At 40.9% G+C, this 25,533-nt stretch overlaps 1 protein-coding gene across 2 annotated transcripts; it reads left to right on the forward strand.

Annotated features, from left to right (window-relative positions):
* LOC135468876 (uncharacterized) lies at positions 1–24,870 on the forward strand. Of its 2 annotated transcripts, XM_064747337.1 has the most exons (3): positions 1–197; positions 22,463–23,331; positions 23,663–23,876. In XM_064747337.1, exons 1-3 carry the CDS (start codon positions 142–144, stop codon positions 23,731–23,733), a joined length of 996 nt encoding a protein of 331 aa, XP_064603407.1. In that variant the 5' UTR covers positions 1–141; the 3' UTR covers positions 23,734–23,876. The 2 variants fall into 2 exon arrangements, with proteins under 2 accessions (XP_064603407.1, XP_064603406.1); XM_064747336.1 differs by having other exon boundaries at positions 22,463–24,870.
* The last annotated feature ends 663 nt before the right edge of the window (positions 24,871–25,533 follow it).

Here is a 25,533-nt window from a genome sequence, read left to right on the forward strand (position 1 = left end):
CACGTGGCTACAAATCAAGTTCATAGCACATTTCTACCTGCTGAGTTTACCATCACCTCTATAATGTCCGCTAATTTTTTTTGTCTCTGCAGACTGCTTTCGTTTCTATAAACAGTGAACAAAATTTTATGAAGCTTTATCATGTATAAGTTCAGTAGCAGGGAAACAAAGATACAGTCACCTGGTTTCATTTCAAGGTACGTACATCGCATTTATCAGTATGGCGCAAATTCAACACAGGCAGCCATTTAACCAAAGCTTTGGCAACATCTAGATTACAGTAGTCCTGGGCCCGTATTTATCAAACGTCTTAAGACTTAAGTCAAATATTCAAACTCAACTACAAATAAAATGTTTTGCTCTAGCAAGTTTAAAATTTGTACACCGATGCTGTACTGCAGGACAATTTTCTAACCACAACTTGAACTCTTTTCTTTTCTGAGTTTGGCTTTTTAAGGACATGCAGTTTATGACTTAAGTCTTAAGTTACTTTAATAAATACAGGCCTTGGGTTGGAAATTTTTCTCAGCTGACTACAGTTCGTATTATGATTGATTCCGTGTTGCTCGATTTAATTATGTTTTTGTACTGCAGTACAACACTTGTAGTCTTAGACTATTTTGAAGACAAAATTAAAATTTAGGCCAGTTTTATGTCTGGAATATAAAATTATGTTTTATTTAATAGACAACTTCAGTACATGATACCGATAATATTGTTTGACTTCTCAGGCGATGTTGCCATCTAGTATTGACAGGGATTGTGCGTGCGTGTGCTTGTGTGTGTCATGGGGTGGGTGGGTGGGGGATAGGTGTGCAAAATTCAATTGTTCAATGCTGTGTTATGACTGGTGAAAACAGACATCTATATTCTACGCTTTCTCTCAGATTGTACATTGTGGCAAAACAGTGTGTTTAAGAAGTCCATCTGCAGAGATAATGATACAAATGAGAGCTATAGAGTAATGGCTTAACAACAGCGTACACACACGACATTGTCTGCTTAAATATGACTCATTTATTTCACGTAAATAAAATACAAATGGAGTGTGGTAAAGTCTCAGTTTCCGTTGCGTTAAAGTTCCGACATTTTCTGATGTTGCATGGTCACTACATTTGACAGCTTTTGCCGCGACACACGGCACTTGACATCCTAACCTCACATGGCACCTGACATCCTAGCCTCACCATTAACTCAATCGCTGATACCGTGCTAATAAATGGTATGATCTTTATGTTTATCTTTGTCAATTCCTGGAAGAAATGCCGTAAATACCAACAAAGTAGTTCTTATTTTCCTTAAAATTTATGTAGTAAATATGTCAATTGTAACCTCAAAAATATATATCCCCTAATTTTTGCGGGGTGCCAAATCTTGGACCAAATTCCACCAATTGCGCAATTGTAACTTTCATTTGATCCCCATTAACGTCTATAATGTTTTGATGGGATTATTGTTTGCTTTGTTCTACTACCTCACTGACTTACAGCCCAAATTAAATCAGGGCTACACGCATATCCGGGTGCATTTATAGTGCAGTTTCAATCGAATTAAAATCGCTATTCAAATCAAGTCATCCATTAGTTTGAAAATATTTATTTATTACATCATGATCTCTTTTTTGGTATTATTGTGGTCGTAATTTACCAATTTTAACTTTTCATTACATGGACAATTTTATGCTTTTAGTTACGACTGATGGGAAATATTAGCTACCAGCGGATTACTTTGCATTGGTAACCCTTATTAAAATCGTACGGATGTTATTTCAGTAAGACCCATTTATAGGCCATATTGATAATTATTGAAATATTATTATAAGAATGATTGTGTGAAAATTAACTGCATTAAATCATTCCAAGCCATCAATTCCGTGTTGCTCGATTAATTATGTTTTTGTACTGCAGTACAACACTTGTAGTCTTAGACAAACGTATGGAGATGAAGACAAAATTAAAATTTACCTCGCTAATAAATGTTATGATCTTTATGTTTTTCTTCATCTATTTTGGGAAGAAATGTTTTTTTTTTTTTTCTTCTTTTTTTCTGGGTGTTGATGAATTCTTGGTGTGCTAGGCTTTAAAGGACATGCAATTACTTTGGATATGTAATGTTACCATACAAATTGTTAACGCCATGTTTCACAAAAAGTAAGCACAACAAAAAATGATGTGTTATGACGGCAAACAAAAAAAAAAGATTTCAAGTCATTCAGCACCTGTCAACAAAGTATGATCTTTCTTCTGTGTCAAACCACTTTATCTTGCATGATATTTTAGGTAGGTTTCTTGTCTGTACGAGAGTAGTGTCGCCGCAGCAGTAAACAGACAGGTTCTAATGCGAGTTTAGGGTAAATTGACTATCGATTAAATGAATCAATAAAGTGTATTTTTAAGAACTGGTCAAACAAAATGACAACACCAGATAGCTAAGTTTAAATAATGTATTGAAATAATCAAAATGCAATTAAAATGATTACCGGTACATACAATAGAATATTGAAAAACCTGTAGCAATAAAACAATACGTTCGTTACAAATATATTTACAGAAATAAATAAACAAATACAAAATGATGATAATAATAATAATAAGAAGAGAAAATTTTTAATTTTTTGAGTAATATGTTCACATGATGCAGGTAAAAAGTCAATATTTCAGTTCTATTTATTTATTTGATTGTCGTTTTTACGTCGGACTCAATAATTGCTGGTAGATCTTCCACTTTACGGCCGGAGAGGAAGCCAGCATGAGCTGGACTTGAACTCACAGCCACCGCATTGGTGAGAGACTTCTGGGTCATTAAGCTGCGCTAGCGCCCTAACCGACTGAGCCACGGAGGCCCCGCTGCATATAGGAGCCCATTAGCGTTTATAATGTTTTGGTGGGATTATTGTTTGCTTTGTTCTACTACTTCACTGACTTACAACCCAAATTAAATCAGGGCTACACGCATATCCGGGTGCATTTATAGTGCAGTTTCAATCGAATTAAAATCGCTATTCAAATCAAGTCATCCATTAGTTTGAAAATATTTATTTATTACATCATGATCTCTTTTTTGGTATTATTGTGGTCGTAATTTACCAATTTTAACTTTTCATTGCATGGACAGTTTTATGCTTTTAGTTACGACTGATGGGAAAAATTAGCTACCAGCGGATTACTTCGCATTGGTAACCCTTATTGAAATCGTACGGATGTTATTTCAGTAAGACACATTTATAGGCCATATTGATAATTATTGAAATATTATTATAAGAATGATTGTGTGAAAATTAACTGCATTAAATCATTCCAAGCCATCAACTCTGCACACAGTTTTCCGAAGTGTTCTTTAAAACGGATGACAGAAATGAATTTGGACTTGGCACATGCCTTTACGGATTAAGTTAGAGTCATGTCACAGATTAAGTTAGAGTCATGTCACAGATTAAGTTAGGGTTTCGGAACCCTTTGTCCAACTTGGACAATGTTAATGGTGGAGAAACGTAATAAATGACATAAAGTTCAGATGAAAGAGTGCGAAAAGTTATTCCTAAATGTGGTCTTTAATATTTTTTCCGATTTTTCCTTAAGGAGAAGAAGACACTTGAAAATAATTTTTGTATGGTGGGTATTTGGGACCACCTTTTGGTATTTGTAGTCTTTGTTTAATAATGTCATAAATGAGGATGTCACATAGGTGTAATAAATATTTTTGCACTAGAATTTGTTTTTTTTTCAGCTAACAAATGTATTAAACCTCTATATGGAACATAATTATATTTTTAATATGTTCATAAATATTATCATAATTTAGGTTAAATGCACATGTTTCGATATAAACAACAAATTTACATTCAAATAAATTTATTAGACAAGCATCACATCCTTATTTAGAACATTTTTGTGCAACAACGAATAATCCCAAATACCCACCATACAAAAATATTTTCAAATACCCTTTTCTCATGAAAAAAAAATCCGTCAAAATATTAAAGATACTTATTTTTGCAAATAAGTATTGACGCTCTATCATCTGATTTTGGCATCATTTTTATGTTTTCTTCTCCTTTAATACATTTTTTCCAAGCAATTTAACGTAATGAATCAAACGTGGTACAATTATTTCGAATGAGTGAGTGTGCACTAGGGGTTTAACGTTGTACTTAACAATTTTTCAGTCATACGACGACGAAAGATTTTCGCCTCTCTTTTATCTAGTGCTGCTTCATTAAGACGACTTCCCGAAGGCAAGTTAGCACTCCCACTCGCAAAGCCTCAGGATTGACCCCGAATCTACCGCTCCCGAAGTGGACGCTCTACCAACTGTGCTATCTGGGCCGGTCGTTTGCTTTGACCCATGAGTCCAATTTAGACACGATTATAATCGCTTTTGTCGAAATAATTTTTCGGCCTTTTTTTGAAAACGGTTCGTCATACTGATTTGAAACTTTGTATAAGGCTTCATCATATCCAGTTACAAGTCATTTTCTACTTTTGGATCCCTGCCTTCAACTTGTAGACAAATATGGCCGTTTTGCCCAAACAGTTTTCCGGATATTCTTTTTTTTTGTTTGATCGGCGTTCCACTTATCGGCGTTTGAACAGGTTTGAATAACAGGGGGAATTTAGTATTATTGAAAAAAAATGCTGAAAAAATGATACAAACTTCAATTGACTGAACACCGAACTAAACACCCATCCTGACGCCCTCCCATCCAACAAACAAATCCATACAGCATCATTAACACCAAACCCACATCTCCCTTCGCTGTGTTAATTAATATAGAGAAGCTGCGAATATGCGAAATTACATCTGTAGGGCAATGTGCTGAAGTTTTCATGGTTATTTCAATCAGACACTTTATGTCCAGAATGTATGGATTTGCCTTCTTAAAATAAATATTTCAGTAAGCCTTGCGCATGTAATCTCTAATGAAATATTAATCCAATAAAAGTTGTCATTACAAGGTTTATTAAAATAATTGTTTGGGTTACAATATAAGGCTTAATTAATAACTGTTACAATGAGTTTTACACGCGTCTCTTAAAGACCCCAATCAAGTTCAACAGATCTTAAATATTCCTTAAATACCAAATAGAGGTATTTACATGTGGCGATTATCAATATACTGTGAAAAAGAATGTCACATCACAGTACAGAGCCTGCTCCCTGTGACCGATTGTAACATTCAACTAGGTCATTTTGTCCCACGTAAAGACGCTAAAAATTGTCGTATCCAAACTCCTTTGGGTGGTTCTCTAATTATTAGAGCTGCACAATTTTCACGTGAAAGAAAGAGAGCATATATCATTTTAGTGTCAATCACATGCAACTTTCAAATAAATCAAAAAGAACAAGAACTATGTGTAGTTATACGGTTTCCAAGCGGTCTGTACACATGGTTTTTTACCATTTGCTTCAGAACAAATCTATTTTATACTCTCTCGACCACAGGCCACTGGCAGGTATCGATTCTTTTCTGTGTTGAAAGACGACAGGTTTTCTGATACGAGTGAAAAGTCACGTAATCCATATAAGACAATGAATTCTCCGCAAGAGTAAACGAGAGCAAATTTTCATTGGTCGAAGTGGAGGTCTCTCTTCTTTAATATTCACATAGCTTACCCAGACTACAAACTATTTCAGCAATACCTGGATTGACTCTCGTCCATAAATAACCCGTAAATAGTCTCCATACTTAAAACTCGATCTCTATCAATGAATTTTGTAAAAATTGGCCCGCATTCACCTTCTCGCTTCGTTCAGTCACAGTAAGGTATACAACAGCAACATGTCCCAGGTTACGACGGTACGGTCAATCTGAAATATGTTAATTAGCCAGGTGTATCAGATTTGTGACGCTTTCAGCATATGGATAGTAGACAGAAGGATGTGAGATTCTCCATAAGAGAGTATCTGTTACAGGCCATGACAGTGTAACATCATCAAGCAGCACAGCGTTATTAATAGGTTCAGACTAAAAGCCATGTAACTGCAGCCAGCATGACTGTCTACAGATCAAACGGTCTGTATACTGACTACACGTAGCTACAGGGACAGATAACAGTGAACTAACGGTGACCTCCGTACAAAGGTTACACACACTTCCGTTCTAAAACAGGCAGTATTTGGGTGAGAATAGCTGAACACTTCGGTACTTCCCTTGCCGGCTTTAATATACCTCTGCGGGGCACCAAATAATTTATCTCTCCTTGTCGTCTCAGCTAACAGTTCCAGGTAGTCGTCACTAATAAATGAACACAAGCATGAAGCTAATGGAAGCCGGATAAATTCTAACTCCAACCGCCATGTTTGAAGACATCAGATAGGTTGATAATATTGTTAAAAAGACAAAAAAAGACAGCATCTGGTTGTATATATTCAATCAAAGACTAGTATTCAAAGTGTCTTAAATCGACATCAAGCATTTTTGTTGGATATTTTTTTCTAACCAATGAAAGTTTAGTGAAACTTAATTTTGACAGTGCTTCAGCACGTCGCCATTATCGACAGCAGTGTCAGGTCACGTATACTCAAGGTCTTTAAAGTTGGAGGTATTTTTTTGTATTATCAGCTAGGCAGTATATTGCAGAAAGAAAAGGTTGTGGATGTTGGCGAGGAAAACCCAAGTGACCAACGATTTATAGTTGCTTTCCGGTAATCAGACACATGGGAAGTATATTATTTCGTAGGAACGCCTACCAGAGCCCGCGGATGGTCGTGGAAATAAATAAATAAATAAATTAACTGTTGGTACAGTAAGCCTACTATCATTTACAGGAATCTTTAGCTCAAGCTGCAATGCTAGGCAAAATGTACGGCCAGTGGAGATGGGTTCTGCGTTCTGTTCAAGCCTTACGACCCAGTTAAAATGCCTGCAGATACAATGAGATCAACCAGGAGGAGTTATGCTGGCAACTTTGGCAAGTAGTGTATGTTCCCACATTTACAAATTGCAAAGTTTTTGAAAATAAATCCAAGCCAACTCGGGGCTAATGACAGAGGTCTAAACGTTCAACTGTCGTTGGTTCGTTGTCTTCCCTTGTCAACACTGTCGCTATTCTATGCATTAAATATATATTTTGGGGGTTGATTCTGGATTCGTTGCTGTGGTTTTATTCTCTATGCCGCACCTTTGCCGCGTCTTTAATTATATTCTACACTTCTTTGAATAATATTTGCAACCTTAGTGCTCCCAGTAGTGTAAACACGCATATCAATTTTCATAGCAATCACATAAGCGATTCTGGAAAAGTAAAACATTCTAGATTTTCCATACTTCTCCAATATGGCGACTCGGTATATGGGTTATAGATAAGTAACGTTTTATACACCAGAAGATAGTCCAAACGATTTAGTAATGAACTGTGTAAAAAGTTAACACAGTTTTCTGTCAGTATAAGAAAAGCAGTTTTCTAAGAAGAAAAAATAATCTCAGCAGAAACAATAGTCTTCCACCTTTCAGCTGGGAAGCCTAATAACAATTTTTCCCCTTGCAAGCTGAACATTTTCAGCAGGGATTTAAGCTTGAATTGGCTTCAACCCCTGACAAGAGAAAAGAACCTCAGTCATGACATCACCTGTCCCTTAAGGCCAGTTTACAAACTATCAAAAATACTGCAACATCAGTTTTTTTTACCACTGGGCCGCGGTTAAAAAAGTTATTGTCTCCGTTTATGAAGCTGAAGGTCTGCCGAAAAGTTCATCACATCAGCCAAGAATTTGTACGCACACTCCTTTTCAATGGTTGACTATTTCTTCTACTGGCAAATGCTATGAGGTGTACAACACCGTCGACATTCTGCAGCACCACCGCTCACAATCCTACATTAGAAACGTCAGTTAGGATGGTAAACCATATGGATTACCCAATCTGTGGACTGGTGTCTTGTAGTGGTAGAATAAATAAAGAGATGTCCTAGTACATTCTAATCAGGTCCCGTAACTCATGCATATACACACAACGTAGCGCATGTCAGCATGTTTACAAGAAAAAAATCTTTTCTTTCTTATCTGAATTTTGTATTCATTTACACCAATTTCCTGCACTACAACGTATGGCCTCTTCCATTGCATGAGTAGGTAAATGAACAAGAGATTTGTCACCTAACTGTAGCTGTTGTTTGATTGTCTTTTTGCCACTGTTCCTTTCCTAACGCGCCTAAGCTGAACCCAAGTTGTCTGCGTTTATCTATACCACGTGTTCTGGGCGGATGCGCATACATATGTAAATATGTATATATTTACACGTGATCCACATCCTTTTTCTATAGCTTGCGAAAGATAGTGAGCGTGTCGCGAACAATGTGCTTGTATAGCAAATCATTATCCGAAGATTGGACAGCTCTAATGGTGGATTCAGAATATATGGCACTCCAAAGCTAGCAAGGTGACTATTCCCGGGAGACTGACATGGTGGCCTTAGGCTGACAGGAATTTTCGGGCTCCGATCAACCCCTTACATATGATGTTTATACAGCAGTGAGGCAGGTTACCGTAAGTACATTGTGAATCTACGTGATTTGTTCTATTTCTTCATGTATCAATATTTAGAATAGTTGAAAGGTAACTGATGTATAAGCGGAAACAATGTGTGTCAACCGGTGAATCAGTCTGAGTAGTAGACTGCGTCAAAAACGTGTTGTACTGCGGGGGAGCCGTATCGATGAGTCCGCCCACTAAGCACAGGCTATACTGTACTGTACTGTACTGTACTGTACTGTAGTATGTGGCGCGCCATGGTGTGGTGCAGTATGACGTAATACACAGCCAAGGGCACATGAGGCTGCAATTAGGCAGCGAGGGCGCCGGTGCCGGCCTGGGTGTCCACCCTTGTGGTGACAGTGCTGGACGGCTAGACAGCTGGCTGGATGACGGGTGAGTCACCCAGCGGGGACAAGACCGTCTCGCAGCCCCAGCGAACTCGACAACACAGGGGTTCGAATCCTAAAAAATACGCTGTCTGGGGTAGGCCAATTCACTCTATGCCGCGCATTCCGCCAGACCACACCTACAGTCACGGAAAAAATTATTAGACCACTCATATTTTCTTTGGTTTCTTGTTCATTTTAATGCCTGGCAACCCTAAAGGTGTATTAACCGAAGATTACAATGAATACGACAAAAATCCAGCTGATTCCATAATACTTTGTCGTATTTGATATGCTTTAAGGTCAGTTTTATTCCTAGGGTGTATGCGAGGCAATTTCATGCTTTCCATTTACATGCAGACTTACATAAAGAGTGGTTTCCTGTTTACATGTAGGCTTACATAAATAGGGGTCTCTTGTTTATATATTAAGACGCAGCACAACTCGGTAGTTGTCAGCTCTCATAATGCCTAAAACGAAAGAATTATGTGGAGCCAGAAAGGCAGCCATCTTGGCACAGCTGGATACTGGATTGAGCGAGCGACAAGTGGCCAAAAAACTGAAGATCTCTAAGACAGCAGTTCATTACACCAAGAAAAAGCAAGCCGAACATGGTACTACAAAACTGCTAGCTGGTCGAGGCAGGAAATGTCTTTCTACCCCATGAGATGACCGAGCACTCATCCGGTTCTGTATCAAGAATCGTCGTCAGACCTCCAGAGACCTTAGAAATGAGTGGGCATTGTCAACAAATGGGACTTGTTCAGCAAGAACAGTTCGAAACCGACTTCTTGAAGCTGGTCTAAAGTCGCACAGGGCACGGAAGAAGCCCTTCATCAACGAGAGGCAGCGGAAGGCCCGCTTGCGTTTTGCGAGGGATCACAAGAATTGGACTGTTGATGATTGGGCTAAAGTTCTCTTCAGTGATGAATCCAATTTTGAGTTGATGCCTACTCCAGCCAACTTACTGGTTAGGAGGAAGCCTGGGGAAGCCTACAAACCAGACTGCCTTGCTCCTACTGTAAAGCATGGGGGTGGATCAGTGATGATCTGGGGTTGTTTCAGTATGGGTGGAACAGGACAGATGCAGTTGTGTGAAGGGAAAATGAACCAAGTCACATACAGAGCTACTCTTGAAAACAGTCTTCTTCCATCAGCTGCTAAACTCTTTCCTGGCTCGAATGACTGGATTTTCCAACAGGACAATGCCCCTTGCCACACGGCAAGGTCAGTTAAAACCTGGATAGAGAACGGGAACATTCGAACCATGAATTGGCCTGCTCAGTCACCTGATCTGAATCCAATTGAAAACCTGTGGAATATTATCAAGTTCAAAATGGAGAACCACAAGCCCAAAAACAAAGCAAATTTGTTCGAATTTTTGCAACAGGAATGGGCTGCTGTGACCGCAGGGCAATGTAACAAACTGGTGGAGAGCATGCCAAGGCGCATGGCTGCAGTCATCAAAAACAATGGGCATGCAATCAAGTACTAACTCCCGTGTGAGAATGAGAGCCATGTGACTACGTGACTAGGAGACAGGAGAAAAAATGAAATGCCAAAATGTTTTTGAGAATACAGTTGCCACATCTACAGATGTATGAACTTAAGTGATTTTGGTCATTGTCAAGAAAGTCACAGAGAACTGATAGATATCACCTCTTAAATAAAACCCTTATGAACTATTTCTGTTTTCATCACTTTCTTTGCCCAAACAAATGTTCCTTCAGTTGTGCAAGGTTTTAAAATGAACAAGAAATGGGAGAAAGCAAGGGTGGTCTAATAATTTTTTCCATGACTGTATATCTACCCTTGCAGGCACACAGGGACGACATGTACCATGTCTCGCACCGACGGTCAGCCACCTCGCCAGTAGCGACGGCGGCGGAGGAGGAGGTGGGGTCAGAGCACTCTCGCGGGCAGCGACCAAGACCCTGTCGATGTCATTCTCCATGCATTGTTCTACGAGCCCGACAGCCCAGCGGCTTACAGCGAGATACAGCCCTTGTTTAACGCAACCTGTCAACAAGGAGTCAAAGTGAGTCGGCCAACGTGTTGGTTTGGTGGCCTAACAGGGCATGTACACGCTCCACTGGTCCGCTCGACGGCGACCATCGTAACCGGCCCTAGGTTGGGGGTATAGACAGCTAATGGAAGGCGGACCTTGTCGCCATGGGAGAGTTTGCGAAAGAGAACGACGACAACCGTTATCCACTTTCCTGCACTGAAGTTGTAGGGACAACGGGGTCTTCTTCTTTCACGCTTTCAACCAAAGCTTCCGTGGCAGAACTGTTTAACCGTACCTTGAAAGGACGCTTGCACAAGTATTTCACCGCTCACAACAATCGCCTTCCCTCCCTTGTCCGTGGCTACAATCGAGCGTATCACAGGAGTATACCGAGCGCCCCTGTTGAAGTCCCCTTGCGGAATCAGTAAGAAGTGCGTCAAGCCTTGTACAGTCGGCCCACAGGCAAACGAATGACGTACCGTTACCGTGTCGGTGATCTCGGGCGTATCAGTAGTCAAAGGGAAGTTTAAAAAATCGTACCTCCCTAATAGGAGCACGGAAATGTTCCTCGTCGTTCGCAACCATCACATCAGCCTGTCGTTTACACACTGGAGGGCCAACGGGGAACTGTAGGCCGGGACGTTTTACGAGACCGAAATGCAACCGGTGAGGTCGGTGAAGTTTTATCTGGTGAAGAAGATCTTACAGACGGAACGCCATCGAGGAATGTCGTGATCTGGTGAACTGGATCGGCTATCCACCCAGCTTCAATTCTTGAGTGCCGGCGACGGACGTCAAACGTATTTAACCCCGACGACGACGGGCCATCTGTCACTTCCCACCGATAAGCTTCAAGGAATAGATCAGTGCATACAAGGTCTGCGCGAGAAGAAAGGCAACGTGGCAGCCGCGATCGGACTTCTCGTGTACATCGGAGTTGTATGGTAGTTGGGTTGGCCGCACAACACAGCGCTCGACTCCTCCAAGACCAGTACGCCCTTCATTTTTTTACAAGGCTAAATGAACATGACGTCCACACCGGTACCCACAAACCCACGACTCGCACCAACCCACGACTCGCCGGTCGAATTTGACGGGACCTCCCAGTTCATCTCAACCCGGCATCGACACCGACAATCACTCCCTAACACGACGAGGACGACCTCGGAACCGATCACCGTTTCCCCACCCGCCTCATCCCAGCCAAATTTGACGCGGAGCAGCCAGTCTACCTCGCCAGGCACGCAAGACACGATCTAACCCAGATTCTCGGACGATGGATGTGCGATGGAGGCACCCGTTTACTCGCATCGTTAGTGGACTGACGGGATGTGGAAAATCCGTCTTTGTTTAACGGCTGGTGGCGCAAGCCCAAGCCCTCATCCAGGTAGCCCTGCAACGTCTCGTCTGGTACAACGGGAAGTAGCAGCCGTTGTACGCCACGCTACCGGACGTGCGATTTGAAGAAGGCGTGCCCAGCCCAGCCAGCATTCGACCCAGGCAGCGCACGTTATTCGTCGTGGACGATTTGATGGCCGAAGCGGACAAAGGCAGCCACCACCGCAATATCAGCTTTTATTTTGTGCCGAACTTGTTCAACAAAACCAAAGATTATCGCATCATCAGTGTTAACGTGCCCTAATTGGTGTTGTTTAAAAACCCACGCGACGCGTCTCAGATTACCACGATTGCCAATGAGATGGTTCATGGGTAGACGCATTACCTGCGCGAGGCGTTTTAGGATGACATGGTTGATTTCAAGCAAACCACACCCGACCCTGTGTGATTTCGCACCCATATCTTCGCCGGAGAAATACAGCACGCCCGCCTGCCCAAGTCATAAAACCTCGTTTGCACGGTCCGTCGAATCAGTTGTTTCAACGTCAGCGTCCTTGCTGTTCCGGCTGGCTCGAGCCATCCCTGCCGTTCAATGTGCCTTTCTGCGCGGCTCCGATGCAGGTTTACTTCGGCGTTTGTGTGTATGTGCGAAGAATGTGTTAAATGGGAGTGTGCCACTTACGCGGGCACAGAAGGCGAGGTTACAGCGGTACTAGACGGGTCACCGCACCTTGGTCAAGTGTTCCTCTGCATAAGAAATGATGCATTGTTCAGCGATGTGCCCCCCCTCCCCTCGCTCCATCATGGAAACTTTCGGAAATGCCCTCATGCATGCCACCGTGCGGTAATGGAGCACGGCAAGAAAATGGCATTGGTTGACCTGCGGCTCTTAGGCCCGCTCACGCAGCCGCCACCCATCTCCATGTACCGCGTGCCCAGTACCGTCAAATCCCTCAACGCGCTCGACCAAGAGATGGCATCGATTCTCCTCGTCACGACCCTCTCGGACGATGACAAAACACAGCGATATCACCCCACCCTTCAACGGTACCGTGCGTTTCAAGATTAATACCAAGCCGCGCATTACCCAAGTCCAACAAGCCGGCCCGCAGTCAAGTCTACTTGTCGTTTAAGCGAAGCGGAAATTTTAGAGAGCGTCCCCAACATTTGCGGTGGAATGCTGCCCTGCTTCTCCAAGGCGTCAAACAAAGTCCTCCCACGAAGTGGACGGACAGCGTAGAACTTACTGTCCATGGAAAGCAACATGATAACAACATGATCGAATTGGTCAATGGCGCCTTGCATGAAACACTTCCAACCTACGGGTCGGGAGGACTTCGCTCACGGGCGGAAAGCCATGGACACCCGCGAGACTTTGTACGCAACCAAACATTGTGGGTCGCTGGCGTTAGTGGGTGCGGGCAAAGATGGACACACCACCCTAGTCGAAAGAGTTCCCCACACCACCTTTTCTGCCCGCCCGGTCTCGCTACCCACGACAAGCACCGCCACCACCACCATTACTATTACTACGCCGACCCATGGGGCGACAACAGCGGCGACCCGAACTGCGTCCGTCTCCAGCCATTGTGCCTCCGCGGAAGAGGAGTCTGTATTAAATTCTGCGCGGGGTGAAAAGACGGTCAGTAGGAGGAGATCACCCCACCAACATGTGACGCTGTCCAGTAATAGCTCGCCCCACTACTTCCCCAACATGCAAAGGCCACAGCCCATGTATTTGAGTGGCGACTGGGAATATGGGATAGTAGAAATACAGTACCTCCAACGTTTGGGAAGACGAAGCGTGGTATGTCACAGACTCCAAAGATGACCCGCACCGCGCCAATCATAAGATAGCCTTGCAGGAAAGGGAACCTCTTTCACGAGAAGGGGAACAACATCCTCCGCACAACGTTCGCCAAAGGAAGCAGGCTGTTTTATTTCGAATTGTCACCAAATCTCCACTACCATCACCAACTGAACCTGGTCCAGAAAGGCGAATTGCGTCTGAGATTTGTTGTTGCGTCAGTGGTTTGCGAAACCACCTCGTGGTGTGCTACGCCAAATTCGGCAATGTCATAGAAGTAGACAAAAGCCGTAACGTGTTCTGTGACTTTGTCAATTAATTTAATTTAATTTAAGTTAAGTTAAACACCATGGACACGGCGCAACGGCGACGAACCCTACAGGCGGACGCGTTTACTCGGGTCATGCTGGGGGATGACCTCCCTCGCCTAGTGAATGACGAACCCTGGGCCTTCGTCATCAACACGTGACTCTGGGTGGCCATCTTCATTGACGTGTGCAAGAACACACCCCGTCTCCGGGGAGAATATTTTATTTCTTACTAATTGCCACCCCTCCACGCAGACATCACCGCTTGGCTCAACTGGAGGACCCATCACTGGACGGAATTTCCCCAACATAGCGTGTAGGATTGGGCGTAACGGGCCATGTTTCACGGGATGGTGGAAGCGTAGCGCTGCGGACTGCGATAAATGAGTTCAGTCGAGCTGGTACACATGGATGTTCACGTCGAATAGGCTCTCGGCCATGTCCTGCGCACTGAGAGGAACACCGCGGAAATGCCTGGGCTCCCTCTGTACCTCCCCCTGATAAGCTCGATGGTAATGTCGGGACAGGTTCTCCCAGTCTCTGGGGTTGCTCAAACACCGAAATAAACACAAACTGTCCCTATGAGGTCTCACTAACGCATGCAGTCCCTTTTAAGCCTCCGATGGACTGATCGTATAGTTTGTGGACAATAAACAACACGTTAGTCAGGAGATCCACGGTCCATTTCGTGTTGGAGCCCAGATGAGCGGGTCAGTGGTTGGGAGCTAGGTGTGGAGTGCACTCATATCAGCCCAACTCCTCACGCGATATGGGAAGTCGAATTGGTGTTATTGGTGCTGGCGTAAAAGGTATGCACCTTCTCTGTCTCCTTGTGGCGTAGTATGCAACCGAAGCTGTGGGCTGGTCATCGTAGATAGCGTGAAAGTACTCGTCGATGGCTCTATCGCTGAGCCGGTAGTTGTACAAGTCCGGCGCTGACCCCCCCCCCCCCCCCCCGCACTTTTCCGATTGAAATGAAATGGTGGTAGTAAGCAGGAGATAGTCAGAGGGTTGGAATGGGTTGGGCTGGTAGGCGCTCACTCGAGTCTTCCACTATTTCTGCTTCTTTGACTTGTTCGTCTCTGGACTTGCTGGGACCCGCCGTTCTAGCTGATTTCGTTTCTTGCTGCGTTGCGACCGCGGGTGGTGTTGGGGGTGTCGTTGCTGCTTCTGCTGATGATGGATTTGCTGGTAAGACCGGGGAAGTCGGTATACTGCATAGTATAGTACAGTACAACTTTAGTATAATATAATATAATATAGTATACTGTATGGTATAATATACTGTTATTTGTTACAGTATACTTCAATGTTTTGAAAGATATAATATGGTAGTTTAGACTTGCACCAAATGTAAAGTTGAATACCGATGACATTATTGAGATGTACGTCGTGTACGAATCAAATGGCTCCCGTTGTTATATACACCGAATACATGTCTATGACGAATGGTGTCCATACTGGTACATATGTATATGGTATGACCTGCATCTCTCGATGAAGACGGGGAGGCATTACTCGTGTATTGGCCATATACAAAAGCATGCATGCACTGATCAGGTGACTTATAAAATAGGCTACAGTCATTTGAAGCACTTTAACCTCAGAATTTTCCGTACAGTCGAAATAATGTCTACGTGTTAACAACAATAACTACTATTTATTTTCCTCATCATTTTTTCAAGTTTTCTCCTTTGAATAATGTCAAGGAAATATAACTCTGTTCTGCGTTCATTAAGTAACTTACTGAACTTTCGCACATTTAAACAATAATTCATCACTTACTTCATCAAGATATTTAGGCCATTATTTCTTCTTGTCTGATGCCCCCTTACTGCATTTCTCATTTCTGCTTTTAGTATTCTCTCGTACTTTGCAATCACTGGACGCTTCCTTTTTCCTTGTCGTAAAAAAACACTCTGTCACCATCTTTGTGTATCCTATATTGGTCGGTAGCCGTTGGAAAATTGGTGCTTGCAGATATGGGTAAAATTTTTTATCACGGTGTTGTGCAAACCTTCAACCATGTCTCGTCCTCGTTGATTATCTACATGTGTTTTAATACTGTTTTGATTTTAACTGAATGTGGCACCATTTCTGTCCAATACATACTGATTCAGTTTATTTGTAAGAGCTCTACTGAAGCCTAGGTGGTGTTTTAGCCCCATAATTTTCTGTAGCGTCGAAATAATTTCTACGACTTTTACTGCTTTGCTGTGGCGTTGACGAAACCCAGCACTCAACTAAAGCATAAACTCGAGCCTTCAGTATTTGTCCCATATGTATTGAGGGGTGTTTTGAAATAACCCCCACCTAAGCCACAATGTAAAAAAGACCGAAGACGGGAACTACCTGCACAATACAGTATGGACTAATCATCAGCAATACCCAGCCGGGGTATAAAGGGTCGCCCAGTGGGGTATAAATAGTGGGTCAGCTGCAGCTCATAATGACTAAGCTGAACTCCATGGTCAGAGGAAAAGTTAGAAAAAAAAACAACAGAAGAACAAATTGTAACCAAACTCAGTACCCCAACTGAACAGCAAGAGGCTAGAAGTTTTACCCTTAGGGAAAGAAAATAACACTCGTAAGGAGGATATACGCGAGCTGAGTATACAGTGGGAGAGGGATCGGGACAACATAAGAAACATGTTTAGACGGTTTGAATAGTTACACGGTATGGAAACTAGGCAGAATAACTTGAAACAATACACCTTGGAAACAAAGCATAAGAATTTATGGGGTAGAGGAGGACAGTGTCTCTGAGACAATTGACCAGCGTTCAGATAAAGTTGCTGAAATTTTCCAGTCCAAAACTTAAGTTGTCATTAACGTATTGTGACACCAATATAGCACACAGGCTGGGTCCGGTGAGACCGGACTTCAAAACCATGAGGGGGTGATAGTCAAGTTCATATTTCGACAACATAAGCTTGAAGTCATGAAGGTTAGAAAAGCTCTAAAGGGATCCAACATCGTTATAAAAGGAGGCTTGACGCCGACAAACCAGAATTTACTAAAAGCCAAATCAGCTGATCCAATGATCCAATCTGCTTGGTCACGTGACGGACAGATTTCGGCAAAGAACTTTAACGACCACAGAAGACAGGTGAGATCGACGCGCTGTATTGATGAACTGATTAGTTTGTGGTCCCCTACACTTTAGCTCTAGACCGCTCGACCAACGGGCCTTCCACAAAAATAGAAGGTAGGTGACCGGTAGACTTTACAGCAACATACATTAACCCTCTGATGATCACAAACAACGTCACTCCCAAAGGTGAATATATCAGATAGGTATAGATGTCATTTAGAAAGTGGACTACGTAACAGTATTATCGTTTTATAGGGATTACACTTTCTGAATATACTTATATATAAAAGTGTAGAGAAACAGAACTGGAAAGCGAAATACTAGCAGTAGAAGAAGAACCAGGAAAAAAGCAAAACAAAGCTTACAAGGCTGGATAATTTGAAAACAGAATACCCAGATCTCAGGCAAAAACAGATTCATTGCATAATGATTTAGAATATTTAGAATATGAGATAAAAACCGAGCAAATACTTTTTATCTTTAGAAAAGCGAAATTAAACGAATGAGCCTATTTCAACACTTAAACTAGAACATGGAAACGAGATATTTAAAACATCCGAGATTTCAGAAGAACAAAAAAATCTTACAAAAATTTATACATGAGTTCAAATGCAAGGTATAAAATAGGTACTAAAACTGCATTAGACAACATGGATTTAAGTCGATTAACAAAGCTTGAAGCAGAACAGCTTAGGGGGCAAATAACTTGACACGAATTAACAAAGTGTTTGAAAAATATGAACAAATAATAAAGGAAGTCCAGGAATGGATGGGTTTCCTGATGAGTTTAATAAGATGTTTTGGAAAGATATAGGATAATTTATAGTCAGAGGTGCAAACGAGGTTTTCAGAGACGGAGAAATGTCATGCACGCATAAACAGGGAATAATAACGTGTATTTCAAAGCCCAATACTCTGCGTCATATTAAAAAAACAACTGGCGGCCAATTACTTCGCGCATGTTAATTACAAACTCATTAGTTCCTGTATCGCAAATAGATTAAAATTAGCATTGCAAAATGTTATTCACGAGGACCAGAAAGGTTTCATATCATGTAGATACATAAATGAAGCTATTTGCCTAATTTACAATATTATGTTTGAAACAGTGAATAGTGAAATTCCAGGGATGCATCTGTCCACTGGCTTTGAAAAGTCATTTGACTCCATATCATGGAGGTTTATTAAACAAGTACTGGAAACAATGAGGTTTGGTAATCACATTAACAGATGGATACAGGTTTTTCAAATAAATATTTCGTCTTGTATTCTACAAAATGGAAAAGTATCCTCTCCAATCTGAATTAGTAGGGGTTGTATACAAGGAGATCCGATTTTGCCGTATAATTTCTGTTGTGCGCTGAGGTGTGCTGTAGTATGATAAGAATTCTGACTACTAATACTACTAATTCAGACTGGCGAGGATTTGTTTCCATTTTATAGAATACAAGACGAAATATTTATTTGAAAAACCTGTATCCATCTGTTAATGACAAAAATAAGGGTTATAACCATAATGGAACTAGACATAAAATAAGTCAGTATGCTGACGACACTCTGACGACGGATTCTGGATGGATCCCAGAACACTTTACAAATAGGGCCAAAAATTAATATAGAAAAAACAAAAGCAGTGTAGATAGACAGGCTGTTTGTCTGGGTGCAATCTAAAACTATGCCAGGGCATAAAGCTGGACTCGACGAATGAACTAAACATATTGTGTATTCTGTTCTCAACTATGGATTTCAACAGCGTATGGAGAATTAACTGTGTTGTAAGAATAAAGCAATTAAAACTAGAATTACAAAAATGGAGATAGAGAAACATCATCCTCCTGGGTAAAATAACGGTTATCAAATCTTTGGCACTTCCCAAAATGATCTTTTCTTTTTATTACCTTGCCCTCCGTTGTATGTTTTAAAAGAAATTAGCAGTTTACTGTATAAATTTCTTTGGAATGACGGTGCCTGATAGGATAAAGAGGTCAACTATAAGAAAAGATTATGCCTATGGGGTTTAAGGATGATTAATATTATGCCTTTTATGCAATCTTTAAAGTTAACATGGGTGAGACGGCTTGTTATTGAAGAAAATAACTGGCAAACAATTTCGATTACACCTGTACACTGGCATAAGATGAAGGCTGTTGGAGGGAGATACGTCAAAGATATCATACAGGCAATAAAAAACCCTTTTGGATTGAAACACCCGAAGCGTGGGAATGTTTTTGTGGAAAAATCGAAAGTAGAACACTGAGAAATATATTAGGTGGACACTTATGGTACAACTCAAATTTTATAAACTCATTGTTCTTCATTCAGAATTGGTATAAAAGCAAGATGTTATATATTAGGGGCATTATAAATATTAATGGTGATATTTGCAAATTTAAATGACGTTAAGGACAAATTTGGAATAAAATGTACATTTTTAGATTACAATAAATTAGTAAAAAATACACCCTCGGAGTTTTAATTGATATAAAACTGAATACTGACATGCTTATCCTGTGTACTTCAACACGTGAAGTGAGGTACACGTGTTTTTGTGATATTTTGAATGGCGGTGACTGTGATACACTACTGCTAAGTAAATGGGAGCATATCTTACAGCTAAATGATATTAATGTAAAAAGTGTTTTCTTATCTCGCTTTGAAAGTACTAGAGATGTAAAATTAAGAGATTTTCGATATAAAATTTTGCACCGGATATGTCCTACAAAATCTTATCTGTACAAAACTGATAGAAAAGATGATAACGTTTGTGAACTCTGTAACAAAGAAAAGGAAACCATTGAACATTTATTTATCCAGTGTGAGATAGTTAAAATGTTTTGGCCGAGATTTGAAAGGTGGTTAAAGCAGGAGTGCAACTCTATGTGCAAAATCGACAATGCCACAGTAGTTTTTCTTATTCAAAGAAAAGACAATAACAAACACTTTACTTATACTAGGAAAATTGGATGTTTGAGACAAAAAATATATATTTAGAAGATCTACTTAATAAACTGGCTGAATACTTTAGAATTGAAGAATATATTGCCAAAAAAAAAAAATAAAACTGGGACGGAACGTGAATTGAAAACCAAATTGAATAGCAGCTATAATGTATTTAATGAAGAAGTAAATGTATAAATGTGCGAGTGGAGGTGAGAGCTAAAGCGCGGCTGCATATAAATGTTAGTCTTCTGACTGGTGAAAAAGAGAAAAAAAAAAGAAAGATGACTATTACCACATAGAATGCATACACTTGTGTACAGTAATGCATATACATTTGGTAGCGTGATCAATCAATGGGGCACGAATTCGGTTCTTTGTGCCAGTTGAGAGTATTATCCAGTTGATACTACAAGTTTTCGGATTGCATTGGGTCAGGGCAGTTAAGTGTGGGTGGTGTTGTTGTCGTAAACTTTGCTATGTGTCAATACGTGTATTAGTGTGTAAGTGATTGCCCCTCTCTGCTTAAACGTACGGCGGTTAAAGGGAAATTTAAGAAACTTTGATATGTTATAGACCGACATATGCTCTAGTTAAATAGGAAACTTTTGACTGAATCGTTCTGTTCCTTGATTTAAGCTTTTTGTATGTGAATTCCAAATACCATTCTTGAGAATTTATCTTCAACCTGTATGCAAATTAAGCGTCTTCAGTCATGTTTAGCGGGTCACCTGACATTTTCTTTCAGCGTTCTTCCATTTTCTCGCTAAGTTTATCATCAATGGACGCAAATTGTATCGTATGCGGTGTTTCCTTGCGTGGTGAACCGAAGTAAAGTACAATTTTTACCATAAGTTTCAAAACTTTACTGGAGGTCAAAAAAAAATTAAAATGGCCTAAATATGGTTTCGTGAATTTTATTTCACTCCGGATATTTGAAAAAATTATACTTTAAAGCGTTTAAAAAGAGAACTAGGACGATAGGGCTGATCTGGCCATCATAAATATGTCGTAATATTATATTTTAAAGCGTAGAAAGAGATCTAGGACGATATGACTTGTGATAAATCGTAACTCATGATCTGGCCTTCATAAATATGTCGTTATATTTGAGCTGCGATCATGCAATAGTTGTTGTCTATCGATTTCTGAATGATGGAAACTTCGATTTTTGCCTTGTCCTTCCGTTCTCGATGCGAGCACCCACACTACGAATTTGCTTTATGCGATGTTAATGGCATCGTTAAAAGAAAAATGTCAAGCTCTGTTAGAGGCATACAACATGCCTGTGACATACAAAATGTGAAGGTTATAGAAACTTGCAAACTTATGTTTATCAATAAAATAAACATTTTAGTGATCAGAATTAGATAGCATGTACGGCTTATCCAATGAAATAGCCGCTCCATTTTCAGTAGTCGTTTATATCACTATTTCTACTGCATGCTTTCATTTTCTACTGCATACTAAAATAAAGCTTTGGAACATGTGGTTAAAATGTACTTATGTACAAGGTAGGTTAATGAAAGTTAGGAAATGGTCACGAAAACAGCACTAGCTTAACGGCACCTTGACCTGACCTTAAAACTGGAGTGCAGCGTTCAGGAACTTCAATAACTGGACTAGACTGACGGACTATGGCTTGATATATTTAAATTCTATAAAATTCGAACCTTTTAGGAACCAACACGGTTCTGGAAAAGTTTTGAAGCTATGTTATAACCTTACCCGTTCCACGGCGACAAACATGGAAAAACGTCTCCTATGCCCGAACATCGCTGGGGTGACCGACTTTCTCAATTGCAAGACGACGAAGCTGCCATGAAATCTGCAAATATTTCTATAAAATGTTTACGGCTAAGATGGCTTTGCATTTTCTGGTAACTTCTTGCAAATCCTGGTATGGTTTTGCCTGTTTAAACTTTCAGGTAACAAACATATGTACACTCGGGTAATGATTTTACTATTTTCGGTTTGTATAAACTCGTTACATGTATGCAAGCTAAGCTGTTTGGAACTGGGTTAGAGCACGTAAAAACATATTTTTGCACATAGCCACATGTAATCGTTATTTCTCTAATCACATGACTGTGTTCTCTTTATCCGTGTTAGGACCGGTGGTTTGAAATCGAGGAACCCAAGAAAACTGGTCACATTCCTAACACTCTGTTTCTCGGCGATTGGGGTGCTTGCGCTCTATTCATTGCTAACATCCACTGAGAGGTTGATCCCTGCCAAACAGACACTTGAAAAGAATTACCTGGTGTACACGCCTGGGTGTACCATTCCCGAACTGGATCCCTACGATGAGTCAATCCGGAAGTTTGTGCAGGAAGTTCCTGACTTACACTGTGGCAAAGTACCGCTCTCCTTAACTGTCCAGGATGGACTTTGGATGAGAATCAACCAATCACAGATAGGCATCGTTTCACCAATCTTCGGCCACTGTTCATACAGTGTTATCACACGCACGCCAAATTCAGATGGTGATTTCACTCTTTCAAAACCGATAAAGTTTGAAAATGATTTTGAGGTATCCGATGAGTATATTTCTGTTAGCTGCTTTAACAAGGAAGGCAAGATCATGTACAAAAACTACCACGCGTTTGTGTTACCTAAAAACATTTCTACAGAAAATCAGACAGTGTACACAGAAGAAGCAAGTCCTTCAAATGGACAACCAAGCGTTGTTTTCGTGGGCGTGGACTCCGTTTCGCAACTCAACATGATCCGACAGCTGAACAGAACACGCCACTTTCTCACGCAGATTCTCGGAAGTGTTGAATACAAAGGCTACAACAAAGTTGCGGACAACACATTTGTCAATATTGTTCCGCTGCTTGCCGGGAAGTTTATCGCCGAAGTGCCGTTTGATGAATCTACAATGAGAAATAGGTTTCTGGATGATATTGACTTTTTGTGGAAAGAGTTTTCTTCCGCTGGATATACGACATTTCTTGCCGAAGACGCTCCACATATCGGTACGTTTAATTACCTTAAGGCTGGTTTCCGTCAACCACCTACAGATTACTACTTGAGACCATTTAGCTTAGCCATGCTTAGAGATAAGTCCATCTGGAACACGAATAGTTATTGTGTTGTAGACCGTCTGGAAACACGCATTGTTCTGGACTACATGTCTGATTTTCTGGAGCAAAATCAAAATAAATCTGTCTTTGCCTACGCATTTTTAAGCAAAATCAGTCATGACTTAATAAACGAGGTAGGAGGATCCGATTATCTTTACTTAAAATTTTTCCAAAACCTAAAAGAGAAAAATCTTCTAGAAAATACAATTTTGTTTTTCTTCAGCGACCATGGGATACGTTTTGGCGGTTTACGTAATACCTACGTTGGTAAGATGGAGGAAAGGTTGCCAATGATGTTTATTCACTTGCCGATGTCTTTTAAATCGAGATATCCGCAGGCTACCAGAAATATTAACCTGAATGCGCATAGACTTACAACCCCCTTTGACATCTATTATACCCTGAAGGATATCGTGTCAGAAAGCTTTGAAGAATCCTCAGACCATCACCAGTCAGAGCGAGGCCTGAGTTTATTCTCTGAGGTATCCACCAACAGGACATGCGAGTCGGCAGCAATCGCTCCTCACTGGTGCACCTGCCAATCTCAAGTCGAACTCGACGTACACGATAAAATCGCCCGGAGAGCAGCCGTGTTTGCGGTGGACCACATCAACCAGGATGTTAATAATAGTATGTGTGCTATACTACAACTGAAAGCTATCAATCGTGCGTGGCGGTCCGTTATGAATCCCGAAGTCTTAAAACACAATCATAATTTGCTTGATAAAGAGCAGTCTGTTACCGACTACCAGATAATGTTTACGTCGGTTCCCGGTGATGGCCAGTTTGAAGCAACAGTTCGCCATGTCGAAACTAAAGATTTATTCAAGCTGACAGGGGATATAAGCCGGATTAACCTGTACGGTGATCAGTCTCACTGTGTCCACGACACCAAACTGAAAAAGTACTGCTATTGTTCAGTGCAAATATAATGATTTATATCTTTATTTTTCTGCCTGTGGTGTGTTCAGTTGTGACTAAAAAATCTGGATTGATTGATTATCATGTAACATTTGTTTTCAATGGGAAGAAAAATAACATCAAATCTATAAATAATGTGAAAAGTAGTCTTACGGTCTGGGATTTTCCATAAACTTGATTATCACACTTCGTGTAAGTTTCCTGTTCTATTATTGTGATTTTTATCAAATTATGACGTACCACACACAAGCTTTGCACATGGCATATTTATATTTCACATGGCTAATTAATCTCAATTGAATTAGTATTTTGGCGAAATCATGGCTACAGTAACAAGATCCACGGAGAAAACAAACAACCTGCGGCAAATTACTGATCAACTTTGCTATCTATGACTTATTTGCACGCCACAGTGGTCTGCGACGTACATTAGACAGTTCAAACAGCCCTCGTTGAACGCTAATGACTACGAAGACTTCACGAACAATGCGAGCGGGGAATCTACTAAGCTCCTGTCCAAGAACTTGCATTTAATAGTAGACCTTTGCCTGCTGAATAGTAAGTTAAATGGTACGTGCATCATTAACATGACCATTATCAAAACTGCTATCAGTGTTAATTGTTTCATCACGGAAGGTACCTATTCCTTTGTTTCATCACGAAAGGCACTTATACCGTTGTTTCATTGCATGTACTTTACACATAAAAATGACACTGACTTTTGTCATCCTTGGGTTTTAACCTTGCTTTTCCCTATGGCGATCTGTATACTTATAGTGCAGTAATGAAACGTCATGCAGAAGACAGGGACTGTCTCACTTTTCCAACGCGGTTACAGTGGTATTGAATTTCGAAAGAGACATGTACAATATCTTTCAACGACGTATATTCTTTGGCAAGGGATTAGCTAGTACTGTCTAAATTTACCATGACAAATTGTTTATATTTAGGGAGTGGAGTGTTTTGATTGATCTTTTTGCGTGAAGAAAAATTGCACCCTTGTCCAGATATTTTATCGGATGTTTCCTTGTCGTTGCCAATGCACGTGCCTGTAATCTTGTAAAATTGTCCATCAGGCAAGATATGTATGTTTTCTACATATACACTGAAATTAGGGGTTTTCCTGCCTTCCTTGATGAAACTACGGTATAGATGTCTTCCGTGATGAACACC

Source organism: Liolophura sinensis, chromosome 6 (assembly GCF_032854445.1).
Source record: "Liolophura sinensis isolate JHLJ2023 chromosome 6, CUHK_Ljap_v2, whole genome shotgun sequence".
NCBI classification, from domain to species: Eukaryota; Metazoa; Mollusca; class Polyplacophora; order Chitonida; family Chitonidae; genus Liolophura; species Liolophura sinensis.